The sequence below is a fragment of the Muscardinus avellanarius genome (assembly GCF_963383645.1).
Source record: "Muscardinus avellanarius genome assembly, chromosome: 13".
Classification (NCBI taxonomy): Eukaryota; Metazoa; Chordata; class Mammalia; order Rodentia; family Gliridae; genus Muscardinus; species Muscardinus avellanarius.
Window position 1 is genome coordinate 72,751,667 of NC_137799.1, and position 26,800 is coordinate 72,778,466.

The 26,800-nt window shown below is 40.5% G+C and overlaps 1 protein-coding gene across 1 annotated transcript in view; it reads right to left on the bottom strand.

Annotated features, from left to right (window-relative positions):
* Window positions 1-26,800, bottom strand: part of DOCK8 (dedicator of cytokinesis 8) — a gene marked incomplete at both ends in the record, with an annotated part of 237,691 nt that overhangs the window by 167,177 nt on the left and 43,714 nt on the right. Inside the window, one exon of the mRNA XM_080708606.1 lies at window positions 11,662-11,764. Coding sequence (XP_080564732.1) covers window positions 11,662-11,764 — 103 coding nt within the window. The remainder of the gene's footprint in view (window positions 1-11,661; window positions 11,765-26,800) is intronic.

Genomic DNA, 26,800 nt, shown 5'->3' on the forward strand with positions numbered 1-26,800 from the left:
GCGATTCTTCTAAGTTTTCCAAGTACTGGGGTTACAGGCATGCACTACCACAACTGGCTAAAATGTTTCTTTTGTCTGTGGAATTCACACTTAGGAACCATTACCTTGAGAAGTGAAAGAATTATTTATATCAAGTAAATGATTTATAGCTAGTAAAAAACAATAACTGCAGCTCCAGGAAGTGTTCGTTTGTGGAAGATGGTGTGAAGTCATCAGCCCCCAAAGGGTACTGTTCTCCCTGACCTCTACCCCCAATAGACTGACAAAACCAATACCCCAGATCTTTGCCGTGTGGGCTCTAATCTCCACTTGGACCGCTGCGATAGGAGACAAAGAAGAAAATGCTGACAAAACCGGTTTTTTGGCTCCTTGAAACCGCACACTAGTGAGGACCGCAGGTTGGAGAAAAGGAATGAGGAGCTTTTGCAGAGGCGAAAGGAGTAGGATTAGAGACTGGAAATGCAGCCTGTCTGGTCCTCCCCACTCCTGCTGGCCCTGGTGGTAATGGAGACATGAATGACTCGTGTTGGGGAGTGAGGACAAAGCTGCCGACTGGGTACAACCCACGCTATTTCCCATCTGGATTCTCGAACGCAGCTGACTTACAAGACGCCCTATGCCAGCAGGGTAAGGGGGCAGTGAAGCGGGTGACCAGACCAGCTGAGCAGCCCCCTCGCTCATTCCAGGTGGTATAAAAAAGGAAAGAGGAGTTTCCCTTTATTCTGATGGATTCTGAGGTCAGCTGAGAACAGGACCTAATCCTCATGAAGGGGCTTCTCAGAATGAAGCCCCAGGGCCCAGCAGGGCTTGGGAGCCAGGGACCAACCCCAGCAGGAGCCAGGTATGAACTAAATTTGCAAAGGGACACTGTTACACTCCATCAAAGGGAACAACAGGCATCATCTATACACAGGCTAAACCTACCAGACATTTACACAAGACTGACCCCAAACACGAAAGCAGACTCTCCCCCTCATCTGCCCGGTGCAGCCACCATGGATAAAGGCTTAGTCAGAGGTAGAAATGGTTTCTAAAGGAGATCAGGAAGACTAGTTTTGCCATTGGCAAGTGGGTGGAGAACCAACTACTCTTAGCTAGACCTTCAGGCAGTTTTTCCTCTTGCAAATTCAAACAATAATTTCCCAGGAAATAAAAAAGATTTCTGTTCCCCAAAGTATCTGCAGTCTTGAGGGCAAGAGCAAGTGTTATCCTCAGGCAATCGATGCACATGCACAGATACACGTAAACATGTATGGAGGTAGTGGAGTGTAAAAGGAGGGAAATGTTGAAGAGAATTACAGTGGCATTGCACTTTCTTGGGGAATGAAGGGTGGGAATCAGGTAGGGGAGCAAGTTCTCAAATTAGTCAAGGAGAGAAGTAAGCCTTTGGGAACTTATAGCCAAGCACGAAATGTATCTGTTTTGTTTTCTCTGCTGCTGAGCTATCTGTTCTCCTAGTCAATTGACACCAAAGACAAATATAAATGCTATGATCCAAAGCAGTTTCAGGGCTACCTTTATATGGTGAATCATCACACAGTATACTCATTTGTTATAATAATGAGAGAAAAGCCTTTATTTATTTACTTATTTACTTACTCATGAATGATACTGGGGATCGAACCCAGGGTGATTCTACTTCTAGGCTACACCCCCGGCCCTATTTTATTTTTTATTTTGAGACAGGGTCTACATTGCTGAGGCTGTCCTTGAGCCTGTGATTCTCCGGTCTCAGTTTCCCAAGAACTGGGGTTACAGGTATGCACCACAATGGTTGACACAGAAAAAAGCCATTTTTCTATAGACTAAATAAACAGAAATGCTTAAGATTGCAAATGACACTAAGCCAGTCTTTACCTATCAAGATGGCGTGGTGATGTGTCTGTCCACTGGCTAGTAAATGGGCTCAACTGTGTTACCTTGAATCCCCTTTCTAGTATGTTCCAGACGGGGTGGGACTTCAGTGCTCCCTTGGCAGGAGTTGGGGAGCAGAAAGGAGGCTGCCACCATTTCATTACCTATGCACCTCTACTTCCAGTGGTACAAGTGCTAATTTAGATACCGATGTGAAGGGATATTGCCAGTGTCAAGCCCTAATCAACTGACTTGAAGTGAACAAAAAGAGACACTGTCCTGGATTAGAAGCTTTCTTTGAGCAGGCAGAGGCTCTCCTGAAGTTCAGAGGAGCCAAGTTCAGCTCTTCCCAGGGGGTGCCAGCCCAACTTGCCATCTCTCCTTCCTTTCTGTCTGTCCAGTGGAGTTCAGGCTCTCTCAGCCTGCCTATAAATGGGCCAGTTCCTTGCTGTCAATTCCTTAGTGTATGTGCAAAGGTATTTCCTACCAGCTCTGCCGTTCTGGTGAAAACCCGACTGAGGCCCTCCGATCATTCAACAAACATTACTTGGTGAGCCACAGTGCTGAGGGAGGAGGCCTGGGAAATGGAGTCACTGTTCTTAAGTAATTACATTTCTTGATGAAGGTTTGTGAAGCCTTTCTTTTTAGTTATTTCTTTAAGAGGCCTGGTCAATAGACTAGAAATACATACCCATAGCCAAATATTCACTTTTGTGTGTGTGATACTGGGGATCGAACCCAGAGGCATTCTACTTCTGAACTAGGCCCTCGGCCTATTTTATTTTTTACTTGGAAACATGGTTTGAGGGCCTTGCCAAGTTGCTGAGGCTAGCCTTGGACCTGAAATCCTCCTGTTTCAGCCTCCCAAGAACTGGGATTAAAGGCCTATGCTACCATTCTTGGCTTAAATATTCACTTCTTAAATTAAGCAAGTCTGAGCTTTCCCTGTCTCCTAACTCACATCAAAAGCTATTCCTCTTTACCAGGAACACAATTCAGTTTGTTCTGAAATGAAAAACTCTAGAAGCATATGTTCAACTTACCTAGCTCCAAGCACAGTGTTGTACACAGAGAGTAAAATAACTAATGGCTCAAATGACAAATCTGGACAATATTTAACAGATATTAAAAAGCAAGGAAGTTAAATGACTTGACCCAAATCACACAGATAGTCATGGAGGACCTGGGGAGGTAGTGGTGCTAGGGAGGTTTCATGTCCTTCTTGAGATGGGGGGGCCTGTGTCCCCAGTGGATGGCCTGTGTCCTCACGCATGTTTGTCCCATGGATGCTGGGCCTCATGTCTACTTGGCTGGTCACATCAGACAAGTCTTGTCAAAGCTACTCAGGCTTCCATGTTGCTGAATCTAATGTTCTTTGCATGTCCTGGTTAATCTACAGTATTGGACATGGCTGATCACTCTCTGCTTCTTGAAACACTTTCTTCCCATGGAAGGCAAGTCTCCTGTATTCTAGTCACTGTAAGTGCCATGTGCCAGGAAACTCCTCAGTCAGGACTAATTGGGATAGCGGGTCTCTATGTACAGGGTACCATTTTTTACAGGTCCCTGGGGCAAAGTCTTAAAATATCACTTCCTAATCTGCATTTACTCCCAGAGATGATCTCATTTATAATCTGTATCCTCAATCTTTGCCCTGAAAACAAGAATTATTTTTTTCTCCTCTTCCTCTTCCTTTTTTTCTCTCTCCCTGGTACTGAGGATTGGCCTCCGGGGCATTCTACCTCTGAGCTACACCCCCAATCTTATTTTTAATTTTTTCCCCTTTTGGTGCATTGTAACTATACAGGGAAATGGATGGAATTGGATAACATTATACTATTTTTTATTTTGAAACAGGGTCTTGCTAAATTGCTCAGGGCATCACTATGTTACTGAAGCTGGCCTCAAACCCATGATCCTCCTGTCTCAGATTCTCAAGTAGTGGAAATACAGACATGTACCACCACATCTGGCTCAGGCTAACCTTCTCAATTACATGACAACATCACCACTTGGTAATCCAGTAGACCTCTCACACACAACAGATTCAAAACTAACCCTTAATTTTCCTGCTAACCTGCTCTTCCTATACCTTCCAAGTTCCCACATTATCACCAAGTGGCATTTCCACTCCGTCCATTGCCCTGGCCAGCCAATGGCTCTGGATTCAATGTCGATTCTTCTCTTTTTCTTAGACTCTACATCTATCAGAAAATCCTATCTACATTGCTTCTTAAATACATCCAGAACTGTGCTGCCTCACCCTATTCCAAGCAGCATCACTGCTTTTCTGGGTTGTGGTGACATCTGCCACCTCCCTCTCCTCCCCAGTCTATGTTCCACAGAGCAGCCACAGTGGGCCGTGCAAGAAGACTGTGTAATCATCCTTATGAAAAGCAACATGGTGCTGGGCCTGCGTTCAGTGCTTCCAGTGGCTTTCTATCATAAGGAAGAACAGAAGAGCCAGAGTAGCCAAAACAATCTTAAGCAAAAAGAACTGTGTTGCAGGAATCACAGTACCTGATTTCTATAGGATAACTACAGAGCTAAAGGAACAAAACCAGCACAACACTGGGACAAAAACAGACACATAGATCAGTGGAATAGAATAGAAGGTACAGAGACAAATCCTCACACTTATAGCCTGTGGATTTTTGACAAAGGTGCCAAAACATATGTTGGAGAAAAGATAGCCACTTCAACAAATGGGACTGGGAAATCTGGATTTTCCTATGTAAAAGAGTGAAATTATACCCCTATCTCTCACCCTACACAAAAGTCAACTTTTGTGTCAACAGATGGATCAAAGATCTAGAATTAAACCATAAACTTTGCAATTACTAGAAGAAAACATAGGATCAACTCTTTAATACATAGACCCTGGTAAGAGACTTCCTCAACAAGACCCCTAAAGTTCAGGAAATAAAATTTAAAAATTAATCTGGGTAAGAATCAACATTATTCCATGGTCTCTGAGGCCTCTGACCCAGCCCTGCTCTCTAGAAGATCTCATCTTGTGCTACCCACCTGGTGTAGGCCACACCCTTCTTCCTTGCAGTTTCTGGAGTAGACTACACACTCTCGCCCTGGGAACTTCACACTTACTCGTCCTTCTGACTGGAATACTTTGCCTTTGGAGATCTGCCAACTTCATTCCAAATTCTATATGCTTTTCCAGACAGAGGCCTGCACAGACCATCCAATCTAGATAAGCCTCTCTTCTGTGTTCCTGTCTCCTTTCCCTGTTTCATTCTTCAGAGTTTACATTTACTTATTTTTCTCTCTCTGTCTCCCTTTCTAAGATGTAAGTTCCACAAGGATATATGCCCTTTGTCATAATCACTATTGTCTTCTCAGCTCCTAGAGCAGTTTTGGGCACAGAGAGAGAGACCCAATAAATATTTCTTGAATGAATAAGACAGCCCTCAGCTGTATCTTTCAGTAAACAGAGCTGAAGGATGTAAGGTTCTTCAGGCTTTGGTGGTTTAAACGTACTTTAGGGCCTAAATTAAACAATGCTTTCCTGCTCCCACCAATGGCAATCTCCTGTTGACACCACTGAAGATATGACATGTCATCATGGGTTTCAATCTGCTTTGACCAAGACTGATTTAATTCCCCTGTTTTACAATGACAATAACGAGATGCCTTTTCTGTGTGCAGAATGCCTGCCACTCTCTACTGGCTGCATCCTCCTTGTGAATGTTCACAGGAACTGTACTGAGATCTCTTTTTTCCACCGTGTCCCTCCAGCATAATCAATGGAACTAAAAATTAGCACAACCCCTTGAAAATGGACAAAAGAACACTAGAGTCAGAAGGAAAAAAGAGTTCTTTTATCTATCAAGTGATTCATTTCAGTCATTCTGAGATATATAAAAAGAATTATAAAAAAAAAAAGAAGTTTGCGAGCCAAGAATGGTGGTGTACACCTGTAATCCTAGTACTTGGGAGGTTGAGACAGGGGGATTGAAGGTTCAAGACCGGCAGCTTAGCAAGACTCTTGGCAACTAGAAAGACCCTGCTTCAAAACAAAAATAAAAGGTCTAGGGGAATAACTTGGAGATAGAATGCCACTGGGTTCAATTTTCAGTACCAATAAATAAATAAGTAAATAAATAAGGCTACTGCATTTTACAAAAATTTACGCACATAACACAAATGAATGCTTGTAAGGTATGAGACTATGTTTAAACATAAACATTAGATATACAAATATGTCATGTAACCATGGTGCTTTGGTATGTATCCAGGATGTGGTTTTTACCTTCTCATCTAGAATTGTTATGGTCTGGCTGATTCAATTTATTCTGTTTTACTTCAAGAATTTTCTATTCTGATTGATTTTTTAATAGTATAGTATTTTCCTCCATAAAAATGTAGCTTAAAGTTATTAACCACATACAATGTCTCTAATCCTCCTTACTGTTTTTTTTTTCTGTACTGGTGGTTTAACCCAGGGGCATTTTACCTCTGAGCTATACCCCCAACCCCATTTTTTATAATATATTTTGAAACAGAGTCTCACTGAGTTGCGGAGGGCTTCACTAAGTAGTTGAGGCTGGCCGAGAACCTGTGATCCTCCTGTCTTAGCCTCCCAAGTACTGGGATTACAAGAGTGCACCACCACAACCTGCTCCCAATTCTTTCTTCTATGTTTCACTCCCCGTTTTTCTTTTAATAGTGAGAAAATAGTATGTTATAGCTTCATTTGAAAAGAAGCATCTAATAAGAGTTGTTTGCTTACATACATGCCTGGCATCAGAGACCTCTGGTCAACCTGTTTACATTGCTGTGGTTACAGAGAATACCAAAGCTAACAGGTGAATCTACACCCAGGGACAGTTACCAGTTATAGCTCTCATCCTGGGCTCTGGTCACAGAGGACACAGATAGACTCAGGGTAACTCTGTCATCTTGTCTAGAAAACCAACTCTAAATGATGGATCATCTTCATACAGAAAAACACAAAATTTAAAAATGCTTTATCTACTTTCATAATATATGTACACACAACCATCACAGCTAACATTTACAATTAAAGCTTTAAAACCCAATAAAACAAAAGAAAAAGGCAACATCAAACATACAACCTTCTTCTTGTTTATCAGATAAACGATGGAAGCCACCCTATTTATGTATGCTATATCTCTAGGGTTAGCAAGGAAGGCTTGCTTACCACATATTCTGCGATTCCCAGCCTGTCACACAGCAGAAGAACCTACCTTTCTGTATATTGTCTCCCTCTTTTGTAATGTTTCTACCTACCTGAGAATCTTTTAAGTGATTCTCAATGGAGGCCACATGTTAAAATCTCCAAGGAATGCTACGATTGATGCCTGGTGCTATTCACAGGGATTCTGATGTAATTGTGCTGTGGTAGGCCTGGCTACAGACATGTTTCTAAAGGTCTTGGTGACTCTAATGTACATTCAGGGCTGAGACCCACTCTTCTGTGTCCTCTCAGCCGCCTGCATCAAGCCTTTGCCCCTATTTCAGGAGGGATATTTCTTTCTTCTCTCTCACTTGAAGCCAGTATGGATTCACTGCCTTCCCAATTCTATCATAAAGCCCCTCAGAGCTAAAACCATCTCCTGCTTATTTCTCTTTAATCTTCTGCAGTGCCTCCATGGTGCCAAACACATAAAACAGCAATAGCACTATTTACACAGAGTCTCTTATACAAATCTTTATAAATCCCAAAGTGGGTGGCACTCGTGTGCCAATTTTGAAAAAAAAAAAGGAAACCGAAGCCTTCAGAAAAGTTAAATAACCTGTCCTCAACTATATAACAAATAAGTGGCAATTTTTCTAAACCCCAAGTCTATCTGACTCCAACTCTTCATTCTTGCAAAGTTGCCCCACACTACCAACAAACTTGTAATTGATCAGGTTTTTAATAACTGGACCTCAATTAAATAATTTTTAAAATTAAAGGACAATGTATATCAGCATGGGGGTCATTGAAATGGTGGTTATATAAGTAAAAGAAAGCAGGAGTCAATACATGTGAACTTATTGTTCCATTGGCTAAAATAATATAATAAAAAGTCTATGGCTTTTGGGTTAAGACACTTTTTCTAGAGTTTCTGCAGGTTAAGCGCTTTTAAATGGTACACTGCTCCTCCAGCTCTGTTAGTGAATCATGCTGAAATGATCCATGATCTTTCCATGAAAAGAAATAATTTTTTGAAGTATAAATGAAATCACCATGGAGGTTGATAATTTCTTCTGGGAAACCTTCAACTGGGAAGATGATTCAAGGAAACCTACAGCCATGCATTACAACACAACAGCTGGTGAATACTAGGAGATGGGGTTACCTAAGCAGGTTGTTCATTTAAAACAAACAAAAAAGAGCTGGGTGTGGTGGTGCACGCTTATAATCCCAGCACTCGGGAGGCTGAGACTGGAGGATTGAGGTTTGAGGACAACCTCAACTATTTAATGAGGCCCTCCGCAACTTAGTGAGATCCTGTTTCAAAATAAAGAAAAAAAATTGGGCAGGGGGTGTAGCTAAGAGGTCGAATGTCCCTGGGTTCTATCCCCAGACCCACACAAAAAAAAAAAAAAAAAAAAAAGAAAAAGAAAGAAAGAAAAGAAAGAAAGAAAAAGAAAGAAAAAAGAAAAAGCTGGTAATCCCTGTACTTGGAATGCTGAGACAAGAGGATCTCAGGTTTTGGGCCAGCCTCAGCAATGTAGTGATGCTCTCTGCAACTTAGAGACTCTGTTTGAAAATAAAACAATAGCCGAGTGTGTTGCCACACACTTGTAATTCCAGCATTTGGGAGGCTGAGACAGGAGGATTGTGGTTCTCAGACAGCCTCAGCTACCCTTTGCAACTCAGTGAGACCCTGTTTCAAAATAAAAGAATAAAAAAATAGGGCTGAGTGTCGCTCAGAGGTAGTGTCCCTGGGTTCCATCTCCAGTACCGCCAAAAAAAAAAAAAAAAAAAAAAGGCTGGGGATGGAGCTCAGAGCTAATGGCCCTGGGTTCAATCCCCAGTACTACACACACTAAATGAATGAATGAACGAACAAATGAATGAACGAATTTGGAAATTTTGACTCCTCTACATGCCTCTTCTCTACAAATAGAAGAAATAGGGGTAATAGGCTGCAAAGTAGAGTCAAGAGATCTACAAAAACTAAACTGGAACCACTAGAAACAATTTAAATATTTAAATATATCTTAACGAATACTCCTATGCAAATAGAACCAGAATTAATTAATGACAGATATGAGTGATTCTTTTATAGTTTTCACTTTTTTTTTTCTTACTTTTGCTTCTTCTTAATACCTTCTCTTAGAATGCAGGTGACTAAGCCACGTTCCCTTGGCTTCTTAGCTACTGAAGGATTTCATCCCAATTTACTCTGTGCAAACCTCCTGATGATTTTTACCAACCTACTCAAAGAATACTTCCAAATATTGAACAAATTATTTCCTTGTAACATTACATCTCAAAAAAGGATTTCTCCTGCAAAAACGTAAGTCTGCTGCACCAAAGTTAACACAGGAGTGGAGAGGCGACGGGGTTAAAGCCTGTCAGTGCACTTCCTTAAAGTCTCTGAGCAATGATGTTCATGCTAGTTACTAAGAAGGCGACAACAGAAAGCAGCAGTCTCAAGTTACAAAACGGCAAAGCACCAAAATGCCCCACAGTGTCTAAAATTTAATGTCTTTGATCACTTTTAGATGAACTTCACATCTTTTGAAATATAATTTGAATCAGAAAATTTCAGAGCATTTTCATTTGCTTTTCAGTAAGTTACATATAAGCACCAAATTAAACCAAAAAAGCAAATCTAATTTATCTTGCTATAAAGTTCACTGAGTATGCACTTGGCCATTAAGCACTTGATGTGCTTTTATTATAATCTGCAATTTTTTAAACAGACAAAAAAACTACCAATAAAAAAGAGTAGCCTAGCAAGCCACCAAGTCATAAATAATTTTTAAAGAAATGTCATCGTAAGTTACCTCTTACAGTAAAAGGTGCTATATATTTAGTACTACTGTCTCATTAATGACATGACGCACAAATTATCCTTCCGAAATAACCAGAAATCACTCCAGGAAAACATACCTTTAAAGGGTAGTTACAACGGCGTGTAAATTGGCACAGGAGACAAAATGGAGGCTACAGGAAACGCAGGGGAAGGTTACAAAATTTTTAAGAGCAGAAGTGGTTTTGAAGTAGTTCAGTAGAAACAAAAAATAACCTAACCTCCTCAAGATAACCACTAGAACAGCCAGGGCGCCGCTGCGCTGGGTGTGAGGAAGTCAATGTAGAGGGGGAGGGGTGCTCTCACAAGGGAAGTGAGCACCCAGTCCTGGTTTCACCAACCACCTCATTTAAGGCAGACTCACCTTGCACATGTCTGGCTTCTAGTCCTCAAATAATATAACACGTATACACACACGCAACAGTTGGTGTTAACATTCGAATGTAGGTGAGCAGCCTGGCGTGGGGATGCATATCTGTAATCCCAGTACTTGGGAGGCTGAGAGAATTACAGGTTCGAGGCCAGCCTCAGAGACTTAGTGAGAGTCTCAGAAACTTAGCATGACCCTGTTTCAAGATAAAAATTTTTAAAAAGCCGGGCAGGGTGGCGCACGTTTGTAATCCCAGCATTTGGGAGGCTGAGACCAGAGGATCATGGTGGCGGACAGCCTCAGTCACTTAGTTCTGCAACTCAGTGAGACCCAGTTTCAAAATAAATAAAAAACAAGGCAGGTGGTGTAGCTTGGAAGACAAATGCCCTTGGGTTCCATCCCCAGACCCGCAATAAATAAACAAATAAATAAATAAATAAATAAATAAATAAAAATAGAGCTGGGGATATAGATTGGAGATAGAAAGTGCCTGGGTTCAATTCCCAGAACAAAAAAAATGAAGTGTTTTAAAAATAAGATTTATATGTAATATTCTATTCCAATTGTATAAAGTCCCAGGTAGAAAAAAAAAATAACCACAGAAGTAGATTACTGATGGCTTGGATTGGGGTGGGGGACAGAGGCTGACAGAGGACCAACAGAGCAGGAACTGAAGTGTTTCATATCGTGCTGAGTAGAGGGGAAATGGGTATAAATTGGCCAAATTTGTCAAATTGTGTAGTTAAAATGGGTAAATTTTATTACATGTAAATTATACTTCTAAGGAAATGATTTTGCAAAACAAAGAATTTTTAACTTGGGCTTTTCGAATTTTGGAATAAAAATTCTTCCAATAAAAGGATGCTACAAATGCAAGTCCATTCTAGGTTAGCCCCTCTCCCCAAATATGAGCTATAACTTGGGTGACCTTGAGAAGGCTGGAAGCCTTTTAAGTTGGAGTCATCAGAACCATGGCCTGGGAGGTCCTATTTACATTCTAAGCCCTGGTTTGCTGAGGGAGACAGGGACATTGTCTGATGTCAAAAAGCAAGCCGAGAGGCAGGTGTGGTGGTGCACACCTGTAATCTTTGTAGTTAGGAGGCTGAAACAGGAGGATCACAGGCTTGAGACCAGCCTCAGCAACTCAGAGAGGCTGCTAGTAACCTAGCAAGACCCTGTTTCAAAACAAAATATACAAAGTGCTGCGGCTATACCTCAGAGGCAGAATACCCCTGGTTTCAATGCCTAGTACATGCACACGCACATGCACACGCACACCCACACACAAAGTTATGAACTAACTAGCGTAACTAGTGGGTGTAGAATCCTAAATGGCAGTGAGAGGCCCAACGTTAATCAGGGAGCAAACACATACGCTGGGCACTTGCGCACATGACATTTGCTAAGCACACGTGTAGCCATACTTACTAGTTGAAGAGAGGGGAAGCCAGCTGTACTTAGGCTCTGTCGATGGTACTGGCCGAGGTTTGGTGGGAGAGTAAACTGTTTCCTTATTTCCGCTGAAGAATACCTTGAATTAAAATAAGAAAATCTAAGTGATTATTTAAAAAAAATCATCACGACTATATATGCAATCTTTGGCACCATGTTATAAAAGTCCTCTCTTTGCTGGGTCACAGGTAATATAACCATCTCAAGTGCCTTGGTGGCCTGTTCGTGTGCTTGGCTGTTTTTAGCTGATGAGATACACCCTTGACTGAGAAGTTTCCAGAGGCCAGGATGCCTGCAACCTTGCTCCTGCCCAGCACTGTTGGCCATGTGTTTGGAACTCAGTCCACTTTTTCTTATTACATCATTGCATTGATAGTTGGATTCTTAGACTAACTCACAAAAGTACATTTGAACTACAGTGAAGCTGGGCATGGTGGGAGGAGTTAGAGTGGAAAGAGCCAGGGCCTGGCCCCTTCCCAGCAGGCCACTCAGAGGACTTGGCTCTACATGAGGATGTCTGATCTCCTTTAAACCCGCACCATTCTCATGCAACCTCTCATGCAACCTTTGTGTTGGCTTCCTGCCATAACAGAGAACCGCTGCTACGTGGTGGGACCTGGAATTCCTGAGGACTACATTTTTTCCAAAGTGCTGCGTGGAATGATCCTTGCATCACAGTGACATTGCTGGGTCTTCAGCCAATGCCCCTGGCAGCCAAGAACCACATACACAAGAGAAAATTGCTCCCCTCTGTCTGCTCACCCCACCCGGCAAGAGACAGCTGGCCAGGGACCACCCACCAGTTAAAAACAGGGTGACTTCTGGGCACGCGCTTGTAAGCCATGTGTTTGGAACTCAGAACACTTTTTCTTATTACATAACTGCATTGATAGTTGGATTCTTAGACTAACTCACAAAAGTATATTTAAACTACAGTGAAGCTGGGCATGGTGTGTAGGAAAATACTAGGATTAGGAATAAGGACTCTCTTAGCTTCCAGGAAAATACAATGAGCCCACTATGACATGCCACTTCACTATCCCTAGGATTGTCTAACAGGAAAGACGGGCAATGACAAGTGTTGGAAGGATATGGAGAAAGAGGAGCACTCAGAGGTTGGTGGTGGGAATGTGAAGTGGTGCAGTTATTTTGAAAAACAATCTGGAAGTTCTTTAAAAAGTTAAACATGCTGGGCATGACGGTACACACCTGTCATCCCAGTACTTGGGAGGTTGATACAAGAGGATTGATTGTAGGTTCGCAGCCAGCCTTGGCTACTTAGTGAGGCCTTGCTCAATTTAGTGAGACCCTGTTGCAAGTTAAAGAATAAAAAATAGGCTGGAGGTGTAACTTGGAGGTAGAATGCTCCTGGGTTCAGTCCCCAGTATCACCACACACACACACACACAGTTAAACATACAGTTTCCATATATTCCAGCAATTCCGCCCCTAGGTCTATACCCAGGACAAATGAAAACTACTTAAACATGAACCTTCCCAGCAGCATTATTCATATTAGTCTCAAAGTGGAAACAACACAAATGTCTGTCAATTGATGAATGGATACACAAAAAGTGTTATATCATATAATGGAATATTACTAAGCAATAAAAAGAAACAAAATACTAGAATATGTCACAACATGGATAAATCCTGAAAACATTACCCTACATCAAATGCACCAAACCAAAGAACCACATAGCTGGTCATGAGGTGCATGCCTGCAATCCAGTACTTGGGAGGCTGAGAAAGGAGGATCAGTGGTACGGATCAGAACAGTGCAAAAGGACTCTCAGCAACCTAGTGAGAGCCTGTTTCAACTCCAAAACTAAAGTAAGTCTGAAGCTGTAGCTTAGAGGTAGAATACCCCTGGGTTCAATTCCCAGCACTGCAAAGGGGAAAAAAAGGTGACTATTGTATATTTCCTTCTATGAAATGTCCAGGATACAAAATCTGTAGAGGCAGAAAGTAGATTAGTGGTTGTCTAGAGTCGGATCATTGTACAGAAATAGGAGGTGACCGCTAATAGGCACGGGGTTTCTTTTTGGAGTGAAGAAAGTGTTCTAAAATTGATTGTGGTAATAGATAAACAACTGTGAATATATTAAAATCACTGAACAGTATACACCAAATGAGTAAATTGTATGGCATATGAAATATATCTAAATAAAGTAGATAGGTGATACAGATATAAGTTGCGTGTATGTGTAAGTACTACAGCGACAAAAGTAAATGCAAAAAAATGACCAAATTTAATGCGACAACTGAAATTGAGGAAAAACTTCCAATTTTGTTACTAAGTGCTTAATAGACTGATTTCAATTACAAGTTGGACAGTCACCAATTTTTAAAAAATCAGATTAGATCACTGTTCATCTCGTATAAACAACAGTGTACCTTGTGTTTGATACCACACGAACTCAAACCAACACTGCAGTCACTGATTTGCTTACTTGGGAAGAGGACTGTATGTCACGGCAGCAGAGACAAGAGGCCCTAATCTAACTTTTTGTGACCTTCAAGATGACCTTTCATGCATGAGGCTGACTTCTCCAGAGACTCCTGCATCGGGGTTCTCCCCTAAGACCTTCCAAGTAGCATGTTTTGGTTTCACAGCCACCCCAAAGCCCTCCCTATCATAGACCAGAGTGGTCTATCTAGAGAGGGAATATCAGAAAGTGTTCAAGAAAGGATGGGACGCCATGAGAGGATCAACGAGGCAGGAGGGGCCATTCTTGCTTTCATTTTGAAGCAAAATTTATTGTTCCACATCAAAGCTCCAGTACTTTTTTTTAATCATGAAATCAGAATGTTCCCACACTCTAATTTTCTTAAACAAGGTCAACTGACATTTCTGCTCCAGTCCACCTCATAAGAGTTTCTTAGTTCAGAGAATGAATACAATCACACAACTGATCTTTTCCGACACGTCAGGCCTGACCCAACACTGAACAATGATCCTATTCCCTGTCCTTACACCTTCAACTGTAAAAAAAGACACTTAGGCCTGTCACTTCAAAACCATCAAATATAGAGGGGAAATATCCTTAAAATAAAAAGTGAGTCATCCCGCAAGAAAAAAAGAATTGTTTCATATCACTTAAAGAACTTGAAAATGAAATTTCTCTTGTGAGGTCCTCCATGCATAATAAATGAGCAGAAATAGACTGGAACGATAACAGTCTATGTTGATCAAGTAGCAGGAAAACCAGCATGCCCACACCCCTGGAGGGCTTGTATATTGGTTCAGCACCTCTGGAAAGTAATATGGTAATATACAAAGAGAACTATAAAACTGCAATTACTTGTCTGTAGAATATGCCCCATGGAATTCATACAAACAAAAATATAATTTGAGCAGAAATGAACATAAAAATGTATGATGATAGAATATAGACAGAATGATATAAAGAGAATAGATAGACTGATAGCAAGTAATTGGGAGTATCCAACAGTGAGGAGGCCATTACGCAAATGATGACCATTTAAAATGACAAAAATAAGCCAGGCGTGGTGGCGCACACTTGTAACCCCAGGACTTGGAAAGCTGAGACAGGAGGATCGCAGGTTCGTGGCCTGCCTCAGCAACTTGATGAAGCTCTCCGCAACTTAGTAAAATAAAGAATAAAAAATAGAGTTGGGAATGTAGCTCAGAGGTAGACTGCCCCTGGGTTCAATCCTCAGCACCAGAAAAAAAAAAAAAGACAAAAATATGAATTAGTTTGACCCTGTAGATATGCATATAGAATAAGGTACAGCTAAATGTGGTGGCTCATACCTGTAATCCCAGTGCTTGGGAGGATGAGGTAGGAAGATCATAGGTTTGAGGTCAGCAGTGTGCAGTTACTTAGACTCTTTTTAAAAATAAAAAATAAAATAGGACTTGGGGTGTAGCTTAGAGATAGAATGCTCCTGGGTTCAATTCCCAGTACTACCAAATGTGTGTGTGTGTGTGTGTGTGTGTGTGTGTGTGTGTGTGTGTGTGTGTATGTATACATTAGACAGATGCTCCTACATTCCCTCTGTACGTGGAAATATACCAAAGGATCAGAAGTATTTAATTAATCATAAAAAGAGAATTTAATTACTATCTCATTCAGTTCTTCCAATAAAGTTGCTTAAGTTCATACTTGTAAGAAATGCATACAAATACACGGTTTGTGGACAGCCTCAGCTACTTAGTGAGGCCCTTTGCAACTCAGTGAGACCCTGTTTCAAAAATAAAGAAAAATAGGGCTGGGGGTGTAGCTCGAAGGTAGAATGCCCCTGGGTTCCATCCCCAGTATTGAAAAAGAAGAAGAAGAAGAAGAAGAAGAAGAAGAAGAAGAAGAAGAAGAAGAAGAAGAAGAAGAAGAAGAAGAAGAAGAAAAAAAGAAAAAAATGCATACAAATAAAATAGCATGCAGTTAAGGTATGTTACTTATGAGTTTTAAAAGTTATTCATTTGCAAGAAGATGGAAAGACCTGGAGAACATTATATTAAGTGAGATCAGCCAAGCACAGAAAGAGAAGGGACATACGTTTTCTCTAATATGCCCAAACTAGGGACTATTACGGATACCAGAGGGACTCCAGATACTGGAGGGGAAACCTCAGCAAAGCTGAAAAAGAAGGGTAGGAAATGAAGAAGGCTGAAGTTGATTAATGGAAGAGCTCCATCCGAATGTATGTAAAAGTATGAGTGTAGCATGGTCAACCTGGACACTCATTGCTGAGAGGGGAGAAGGGGAAGTGAGGGGGAGGGGGCACCAAGCACAGTCTGAATGTATGTCATTTTCAGTATGATCCACACAAAAAAGATAAATAAATAAAAAGTTATTTTAACATCAGCTATTTAGTTTATTGACACAGAACTTCAGTCCCCAAATAACATTTGGTAGTCCAGTATAAAGTCACCCCTGTGTATTCTCCCTTTAGTCCTAATGAAGGGGGAATGTGACTTCACAGATAAGAACAGAGCAGGGAGAGAGCTCACCCCGGCTTGACATCCCTCTGTGTTTGATTCTCAGACCAAAGTTTCATGCCCAAGGAAAGTTTCATGATGCTATATTTATATCATGATAATATTCCCTTAATGTGCCGACATACCTTTCTTCTAAGGCATTTTAAATGGTTTATAAATATCTTTATTTTCACACAGTTTACTGGAGGGGGGGCCTTGAGTTTTGTTTAATACGTAAATAGTCATAATAGAGAGTCAGGATGATGGTGAGGAACTCATGGTATTGAGTGGGCAGACAAGTTCTCTACTTTTATTCAAAGTAACAGGTAATTGTGATGATACACAATGGGAACTAAGAGCTCCTGGGACTAGACCTAGAACAGAGATTGCCAAAAGTGTTCTCGAGACCATCTGTATCAAATCATCAGCTACTTAATAAAGATGCAGATTCCTCGACCTTACCCCAGGTCTGTATGAATATCTCTTTTTTAAGCTAGCAACTCCAGGTAATTTATGATTGAAAAACCTACTATTTACTGAAACTACAAGACTGTGAGCGAGTGGTTGGTGTGTTCATTCACTCATCAAACACTGACGGCAAAGAAAGGCACCTGCCACGTGCTGGGGATTGAAGCTGAAGGAGCTGCTGTTGCTGCCCCTTGGAAACTTAGTGGTAAGAGAATGAATGAATCATTATAATATGATAAGAGCTGCGATACAGCGGTGCAGCGAGGTGCAGTTCCTTGTGAGCAAACAGGAGGGAGCTGCTCAATCAGCCTAGGAATGCTTGGGAAGCTTTTGGGAGGAAGAAACTTGGATCAAATTTTAGAAAAAAAATTAGTAGGAGGAGGACTGATTGGGAAGAGGAAAAAAAAAAAAAAAACAAACAGCAGTGCATTTCAATTTTTTTTTTTAAAAACCCGATTCCCACTTTTTTTTAAAACCCGATTCAGGTTTCCCGATTCCCACTTCAAATATTATAATAGCCATACTGCTCTGTTTTGATTGTTTGTTTGTTTTTTTTTTTTTTTTTTTACGAGTGCCTGTAGAAGAGCCAAGAGTGGAAATCGGGGCGCAGTCCTGAGGCTTGCCATTTGCCAGCTCTTGGAGTTCTCGTACATTAGTTAATGAGGTGGGTCTTGGTTTTATTGCATGTAAACAGAAGGGGCTGGACTGCATGATCTCCTGGGCATCTTTCCAGCTCTAACTGTAAGAATGTGCCAACAGAACAATCAGGACCACAATCTACACCAGCAGCTGGGCGAGGAAACCACATGGCCCCGGCTGACTTCTCTCTGAAAGAAAATGTCTTCAGTACATGTTGGTATACCCAGCAGCCAAAGTGGTTGGAAGGATTTTAAAAACTGAGTTAAGGAACAACCATGTCTAGGTTTTCCTAGAATCTGGCATATTTTTAATAGAAAGAAAAGGAAAGGGGTAAAGAAAAGGAGCTATATAATTTACTCTAAGTAACTAATGACCGCCTATAAAACACTCAACAAACACAAAGTATAAAGTACAGAGTTGGTAATAAAGAGTAATTATAGACATTTGTGGGTGGCATCTAAACGGATGCACCCACCAGAATACAGTACAACCATACCTTGCCAAAAACAGCCATTGTTTCAGAAATAGAAATGATTTATTGCAAGTAAACAGTGAAAGGATGTTACCCCAAACCTCCTGAATTACAAACTTAGAGACATAAGTATACAAGAAAATCAAGGTTTAAAAATCTGTTGTATGTAGAAACCTGGATCTTAATGACGAAATATCAAAGGGTTGGGTTGCAGTGTATAGAATGCATAGGTCTGCAGATACTGGGCTAGCTCAGGAACCTGTCCTTCCTGGAGCTGATCTTGTAAAGGTGAACGAAGGCTTTTTCTGAGATGTAGTCTCAGATACTTCTAGTATACTTTTAAATTTCAAATGCTCCAAAATGAATTATACAGCAAATTATACATATATTATGTCTATGTAAACAAGTAATATAAACGTATATTAATCCACGTATTATATTTGTCCATCCATAGACATACATGCATACTGTGTGTGTGTGTGTGTGTGTGTGTGTGTGTGTGTGTGTGTGTGGTACTGGGGGTGGAACCCAGGGGCTTTTCTACCTCCATGCTATACTCCCAGACCTATTTTATATTTTATTTAGAAACAGGGTCTCACTAAGTTGCTGAAAGCCTTCCTAAGTAGCTGAGGCTGGCTTCAAACCTGTGCGATCCTCCTGTCTCAGCCTCCCAAGCGCGAGGATTCCAAGCATGTGTCACCACGCCCGGCTTGCATATGTGTTTTGAGCAGTAAGTCTGGAGTGAATTGGAATGCAAAGCTCTTCAGTCAGAGGCCTCTCGATAGATTATTTCAGGTTTAGAGTTTCTCATACTTTCCACCTCTAGTCATACTAACAGCTATAGATGCACCACTTCTATAAAACTGACTCAACAAGTGGGAACATGACGGTAGCTTTCCCCTTACTAACAAGCTGTGGAAGCTGTTTTTCCTCAGAGGAGAGCCCCAGGTCCCTTTCACTTGGAAAATTCCTCTGAAGACAGAGGAATATTTATTAAATGCCTCAAGTGTTTGAGGGCTCGGGCAGCGAGCGCAGGGCAGAAGGAGGACTTGATGTCTTCGGCAGCATCTCTGTAAGATGCTTGTCCCCAGCCCTTATGCAGCACGCTATAAACTATTTCTTGTAATGGTTTGAAAATAGAATGCCCAATCTTCACAGAAACAAGTTAGCAATGTTGGAAGCAGGGCTTGTGTAAACTCAGAAGTAGATAAATTCATCCAAAGGATTTACCTGGGTGGTGGGTGGGCTGCTGGGTGTGGCTGAAGGTGGGTCCCTAAGGGTGCGGCCTTGGGGATTAAGTATGGCTCCTCCTCCTCCTCTGGCTCCAGGCCTTCCTGATGTGAGAGAGAAGGCTTGCGCTTTCCCTTTCTCTGCTTCTGGCCACTGAGCCCTGAGACGCATGGTCCCCGGCCTCACATGGATGGAACCCCCGAATCTCCAAAGAAAACTGTGAGCAAATAAATCTTCTTCCTTCTCCGTTCTGTGGTCAAGTGTTTGGGTTGGAGCACTGAGGAGTGCTGGCTGCCTGCGAGAGTTCCCTCCTGGCAGTCACCTCCTACATTTGAGGCAGTGTAATCACATACAAGGGTATCTGTGAAAAGTGGGTGCTTTTTGCTTGTAACCGTTTGCTCAGGTCAACGTTCTCCATAGCTATGATCTAAAAGACTGACGATGTAACTTAGAGGGAAGAAGATTTATTTTCTCACAGTTTCAGGTGCAGTCCATGTGAGGCTAGACCCGTGGGTCTCAGGACAGGAAGGCAGGAGGCAGAGAGAGAGGGAGCAGGGGAGGGAGGAACCGTATATAATGGCCAAGGCCGCACTCCCAGGGGCCCACCTTCTGCAGCCACAGCCACCCAGTAATAATGGATCTATCCACTGCTGGGATTACAACCCTCAAGACTCAATTTACAGCAACTCCAAACATTAATTAATGAACTCATCAGGGAACATTATATCTAACTATAACACTGTTTTAATAAAAAAAGATATCTCCAGAAAAGTATATCAAGACATAAAGATATGGATCTAACACGTATACTGAGGTCCCAAAAGAGAAGGAGAGATAAAAAAAATAGGAGTATAAATAACAATAAAAGAATACTGTTGCTAAAAATACCAAAGGCTGCAGATTCAGAAAGCTCTACATATCCCTAAAAGAATCAACACAGAGGATATCAAACCTAGACACATTGTGGTAAAGTTGCTAAAAAGTCAAAGAGTAGGAATTTTAAAATATTCAGGAAAAAGATACATTAACTTTAAAGTGTAACAATGAGACTGATAAGTGACTTCTCAATCAAGAAAGTGAAATCTAAAAACCAATTCAATGACATTTTCAAAGTGGTGAAAGAAAACAACTACCAACTTGGAATTTTCTACCCAGTGAACATGTTCTTCATAAGTAAAGGTGAAATAAAGGCTTTATTGGATACACAGGAACAGAGAATTTATTAACAGCAGAGTCACACTAAAAGATTAAAGAGAGTTCTTCAGACAGAAGGAGAATGACCCCAGATGAAAAGTACAGAAATTCTAAAAGCAGTGAAGCCCAGCAAAGGGCTCACCTGCGTGACCTGGCTCACAGCATAGTGTAAAAACGATGACGACGGGAGTCTGAAATATACCTAGATGTAAAATGCACTCCAGCAATGGCGTGAGAGATGGGAGGGGTAAAGGGACAGCATGTGTTTTAAAGTCCTTGTATTGTCTGGGAAACAGTAAAAGTCTTAATTAATGTTAGATTTCCAGGAAGTCGAGCACCTCTTATTGTAATGTTTATGGAAACAAGAGACAGGTAGGAAAAATAAGGAGAAAAAACTCACAGTAGGATGGTACATCTAAACTCAAATAGATCAGTGATTATATTAAATGTAAATAAATATTTAGTTAGACAAAAATCAAGTAACATTTAAAAAACTATATGCTGTTTACAAGAGATACATTTTCTTTTTGAAACATATTTATTGAAGTCTAAACAATAAGCAACAAACTGCACATACTTAAAGTGTACAATTTGATGAGTTTCAGTGTATGAATATACACATGAAACCATCATTGCAATCAAGAACTTTACTCAACACTTGGCTCTGTCAGGCTTTTTACTTCTAGCCACCAATAGATGTGATGTGTGTGATTATATTTCATTGTTTTAATTTGCATCTCCAAAATTATTAAAGATGTTGAGTGGTTTTCATGAAGGGACACATTTGAAATATAAAGACACAGAAAGAGTTAAAGTGAAAGGGCAGAAAACATGCAAAACTAGCTGAGAGAAAGCGGGTCCGGGTATAGTAGTGTCGGGCAACGAAGGATCTTAAGGCAAGAAACATTAAGGATAGAGATATTTCCTAAATAACCAAAGGTCAATCCACCAGAAAGTATAGCAATTTTATGCACCTATGTACCAAGCAATATAAGATAATGTATGTATATATGTATATGTACATGTATATGTGTATATATATATATATATATATGCTGTGAAAGTAAGAGAAAAATGTCAAATTCATAATTGTAGTAAAGGTTTTATTATTATTTTATTTTATTTTTATTTTTTGTGGTACTGGGGTTCCTGGAAGCCCTTCTACCTCTGAGCTAAGCTCCCAAACCTATTTTTTATATTTTTATTTGGAAACTGGGTCTCTTAAGCCAGTGCGGCTGGCTTCCAACCTGCGCAAGCCTCCTGTCTCCGCCTCCCAAGCACGGGGATTACAAGAGTGTGCCACCACGCCTGGCGTAGTACAGGTTTTAAACATACCATTTTCAGAAAATGGTAGGACATGTATATTTTAAAAATCAGTGATATACAGATTTTGAACATAATAAATGAACTCAATCTAATCAAAATATGTAGAAAATGGTATATTTAACTAAAGAGTACATGTTTTTTTGTGCACATTGAACATTAATACAAATTGTTCATATGCTGAACCATAAAGCAAGTTTCAACAAACTGTAAAGACCAGAAATTATATGGAGTAACTAGTCTAAAACTATGGTATAATTAAATTAGAAATCAACTAAAAGTACTAGCTTTAGCACTTCTAAATGTTTGCTTATGTTTGTAAATGACATAATTTTAAATATAATATTTTATCCATTTAAACACATGGGCAAAACAGACTTTAAAAATTGGATAAACCCAAAAAGGAAATAGTAAGAGAGAGAAAGTATATGTAATATATAGACATAGATATAGTTATAAGCTATTTGTGTGTGTGTGTGTGTGTGTGTGTGTGTGTGTGTGTGTGATCTTTATTTATTACCTGGAAAAGGAAATTGCAAATCTCTTGTAAAGGGATAAATAAATTGTACCACATTCATACAATCGAATAACCTCTGCAATTAAAAAAACAAGCAGCCGGGCGTGGTGGCGCACACTTGTAATCCCAGAATTTGGGAGGCTGAGACAGGAGGATCGCACAGGTTCGAAGCCAGCCTCAGCTACTTAGTGAGGCTCTCAGCAACTTAGTGAGACCCTGTTTCCAAATAAAATATAAAATAGGTCTGGGAGTATAGCCCGGAGGTAGAAAAGCCCCTGAGTTCCACCCCCAATACTACAAAACAAACAAACAAGCAAGCAAAAAAAAAAAAGCCTAATTTGTGCTAAAGATCAAACCCAAGGTTTCATGCAGCTAGATGAGTGCTCAATGATTGTTTTACCCCTAACCTATAAGCTAGTCTATTTTTGAGTATGTAATATGTTTTACATTTCAAAATGCATAAAAAAGAACATTGTAAAATCTTTCCATCCTACTCTTGTCTGCCAGCCATGTAATTCCCTTCCCCAAGACAATCTAAGTAATAATTTGCTTGTACATAAGCCAATTATGCAAAGCTAAGAAGTAATACAAAGCTAGCTGAGAGGTAACTGTATAGCTAGAGCAGTATCAGGCAAGAAGAATTACTGAACAGAGATGTTTGTGTACAATTTGCTCGTACAAAAACAAACACATTTATAGATTCTTTCCTCTTCTTTTTACACAAATAGAAACACAGTATTTGAAATACTTTTATTTTTTCCATTTTTTTATTATTGGTGCACTGTATTCATACATCATAATGGGATAAAAAAAAACTTTTGTAGACATACATGCACACATCACCCAATTAGCCCCTACCCGATCCCCACCCCGTTCTCTCACCATCCCTCCTTCCCATGCTTGGCTTAGTGGTTGACGTCTAGTATTACAGCAATTTATCCAAAATTAACAATGATAATCTCACAGAACAGTTTCATTTGTCTGCAACTAAGCTTTTGATGACTTAAAGATAATATTTCAATATTTCTTTTTGCTTTCTTTCTTGCCAGAGAATATTTTTTTCTTTTTTTTAGGTGAAACTATCATATATTTATATATTTATTTTTCAGAAAAAATCTATCCTAATGTGGAATATGGACTCTAGATACCCAAAATGATCTCGAAAAAGAACAAAGCTAGAAGATGTATTTTTTCTGATTTCAGATGTTATAAAGCTACAATAATTGAAACAGTGTAGTACTGTTCTAAAAGCAGATATATAAACCATTGGAGTTAAATACAAGCCTAGAGCTAAATTCTTCCATATATTGTCAAGTTATTTTTGACAAAGTTTCCATAGACATTGGTGGAGGAAATAATAATCTTTTAACTAAATACTGTTGAAAAATAATAATTACATGAAAAAGAATAAAATTGGACCCTTAACTAACACCATATACAAATATTAGCTAAAAATAGATAAAAGACCTAAATATAAATCTTAAGACTATAAACTTTTAGAAGAAAATCTGGGTCATAAAACCTCACAACATTAAAATTGGCACTGATTTCTTAGATATGATTTCAATGGCACAGGCAACAGAAGGGTATACAAACTCCCTAAAAAATAAAAAAATATTGTATATCCAAAGACAATGTAAACAGAGTTAAAAGTTACTGATAGAATGGGATATTTCCAAATGCTATATCTGAAGGTATATTAATATTCCAACTAGAAATCCTAAAAATTAGCAACAATAAAGGCAAACAATACAATTTAGAGATATGTAAAAGACTAACATAAATAATGAATCTCCAAAGATAACCAATCTTAGTTGTCTGCTGGATGGAAAATCTTGTTTCTCTGGTTCTGGTGTGTGTTACCTATTTCTTCTTTGTAGTTAATCTCTTTGAGTATTTTCTCTAGCACTGGTTTTGAAGACATAAATTCCTTCAGTTTCTGTTTGTCATGGAAGCTTGTTATTTCCCCATCTAATTTGATAGAAAGTTTTGCTGGGTAGGAAATTTTTGGCTGGAAGTTGTTTTCTTTCAGAGTTTGGAATATGTTACTCCAAGCCCTTCTGGCTCTCATGACTTGGTTTGGGAAGTCTGGAGTGATTCTAATTGGTTTGCCTCTGAATGTCACTTGGCCCTTTGTTTTTGTTGCCTTTAAGATTCTCTGCTTGGCTTCCACATTGGTCATTTTGACAATTATGTGGTATGGGGATCCTCTTCTCCGATCCTGTCTAAAGGGAGTTCTATAAGTTTCCTGGACCTGCGTATCGACCTCTTGCTCTATGTTTGGAAAATTTTCTGCATTACTTCCTTGAAGAGATTGTTGATCCCTTTGGTTTCACCTTCTTTTCCCTCCTCTATTCCAATTATTCTTAGGTTAGCTCTCTTAAAATGGGCCTATATTTCTCCAATGTCAGATTCCTGCTGTTGGATTTTTTTTTTTCTAATTTAGAAACTGCATTCATTTTTAGAGTGATCATCTTCTAAGAGCGAGATTCTATTCTCCATGTGGTCTAATTGGTTGTTTGTACTTTGAATTGAGGACTTTACTTCATTAATTGCATCCTTTATCTCTTTTTGGGTCTCTCTGAATTCTTTTCGAAACACCTCTATTATTTCTACAGTTATTTTCCTGATTTGATCTTCTAGATATCTCTGAATTTCTGTTTTATCAGGTTCTGATGTTGTGGGGTTGTGGGCATTCATTGCTCCATTTTTATTCCTCTTTCCCATGATTTCGGAAGTTTGCCTTCTCTGGGTTCTTCCCTTGGGTCACTACAAGTTCACTTAAGGTGCTCTGGATCTCGAGTCTGTGGTATCTCAGTCCCCACTACTCCTTTACTAGGTTGTATCGCAGCGTCTCAGACCCAGAGAGTCAATCGAGGCCGCTTTAGACCATGGGGGGTGCCAGGTTGGGTGTTGTCCTATGGTGTGATATCTCTGCCACCGCCACTCCCCCACTGGGTCAAGTCCCTGGGAGTGCCATACTGGGATTTCTCCTCTAGGGGCCGCAATTTGACTCACTGTTGTTGAGTGTGCCGATGGAGCTGTGGTGGACTCAGTGAATTCGCTGCTGCTGCCGCCGGTGGCAATATGGCGCCGCTGCCACATCCTCGGCTGTGAGGCTGGCGTATTTCTTCTCTGGTTTTGCACTCCGCTCTGAGTCCCTGCAGGTTGTGCTGAGCCCAGCCACAGGGAGCTTTAGATGCTCCCTGCACCGAAAAATCTGCCGAATCCCGCCCGGCTGTTCTGCAGCGGCACACCTCGGCTCACTGTCTGTCACTCTTCTCTGCAGCCTTGTGGGCTGTTGAGTGCTTTGGTCTGGAGCCGTCCGGTGAACTCACTGCTGCCGTGTCCTCGGGCGTGAGGCTGGTGTATCTCCTCTGTGGCTCTGAGCTCCGTTATGAGTTCCCCTCCTCTCTGGGGCCTGGTGCTGCAAGGAAAGATGCCGCCCGCTGCTCCGCTCCGTGACTCCGGCCGCAGCACTGTGATCTGTTTTCTTTCTGGTGTCTCGTTTTTCCAGCCCTCTTTTTCTCTGTCCCTTGTAATTACATTTTTTGTTTCTCTGCTGATGGTGTTTTCTGACTCTGAAAGGCACTGATTTTGTAGTAATAGAGATTGGTTGTTAGTGGGGTTCATAAGCCCCGCATTTCTCCATCTTCATTTCAACTAGAAGATTTCGCCATCTTCTAGTTGAAATTCTGAAATACTTTTATATTATAATGTCTATCGATAGGTCTTTGTGTGTGTGTGATGTTGAGAATTGAATCCAGGGGCATTCCAACTCCAAGCTACACCCCCAGCCTGATTTTATTTTATTTTAATTACTGAATTAATTAGTTTATTGTGGTACTGAGGATTAAAACCGGGGGCATTATACCTCAGAGTTACACACTCAGCCCTGTTTTTTACTTTTTATTATTACTATTTTTTATTATTTTTTCTCTGGCAGTACTGGGGATGGAACCTTTCTACCTCCAGGCTACACTCCCAGACCTATTTTATATTTTTATTTGGAAACAGGGTCTCTTAAGCCAGCAAGGCTGGCTTCGAACCTGTGTGAACCTGTGTGATCCTTCTGTCTCTGCCTCTCAAGTGCAGGGATTACAAGCGTGTGCCACCACGCCCGGCTAATTTTTATTATTTATTTATTTATTTATTTATTTATTTATTTAGTGTTTTTGGAGATGGAACCCAGGGGCATTTGACCTCCGAGCTACACCCCCTGCCCTATCTTTTATTCTTTTTTTTTTTTTTGTGGTACTGGGGTTCCTGGAAGCCCTTCTACCTCTGGGCTACACTCCCAGTCCTATTTTATATTTTTATTTGGAAACAG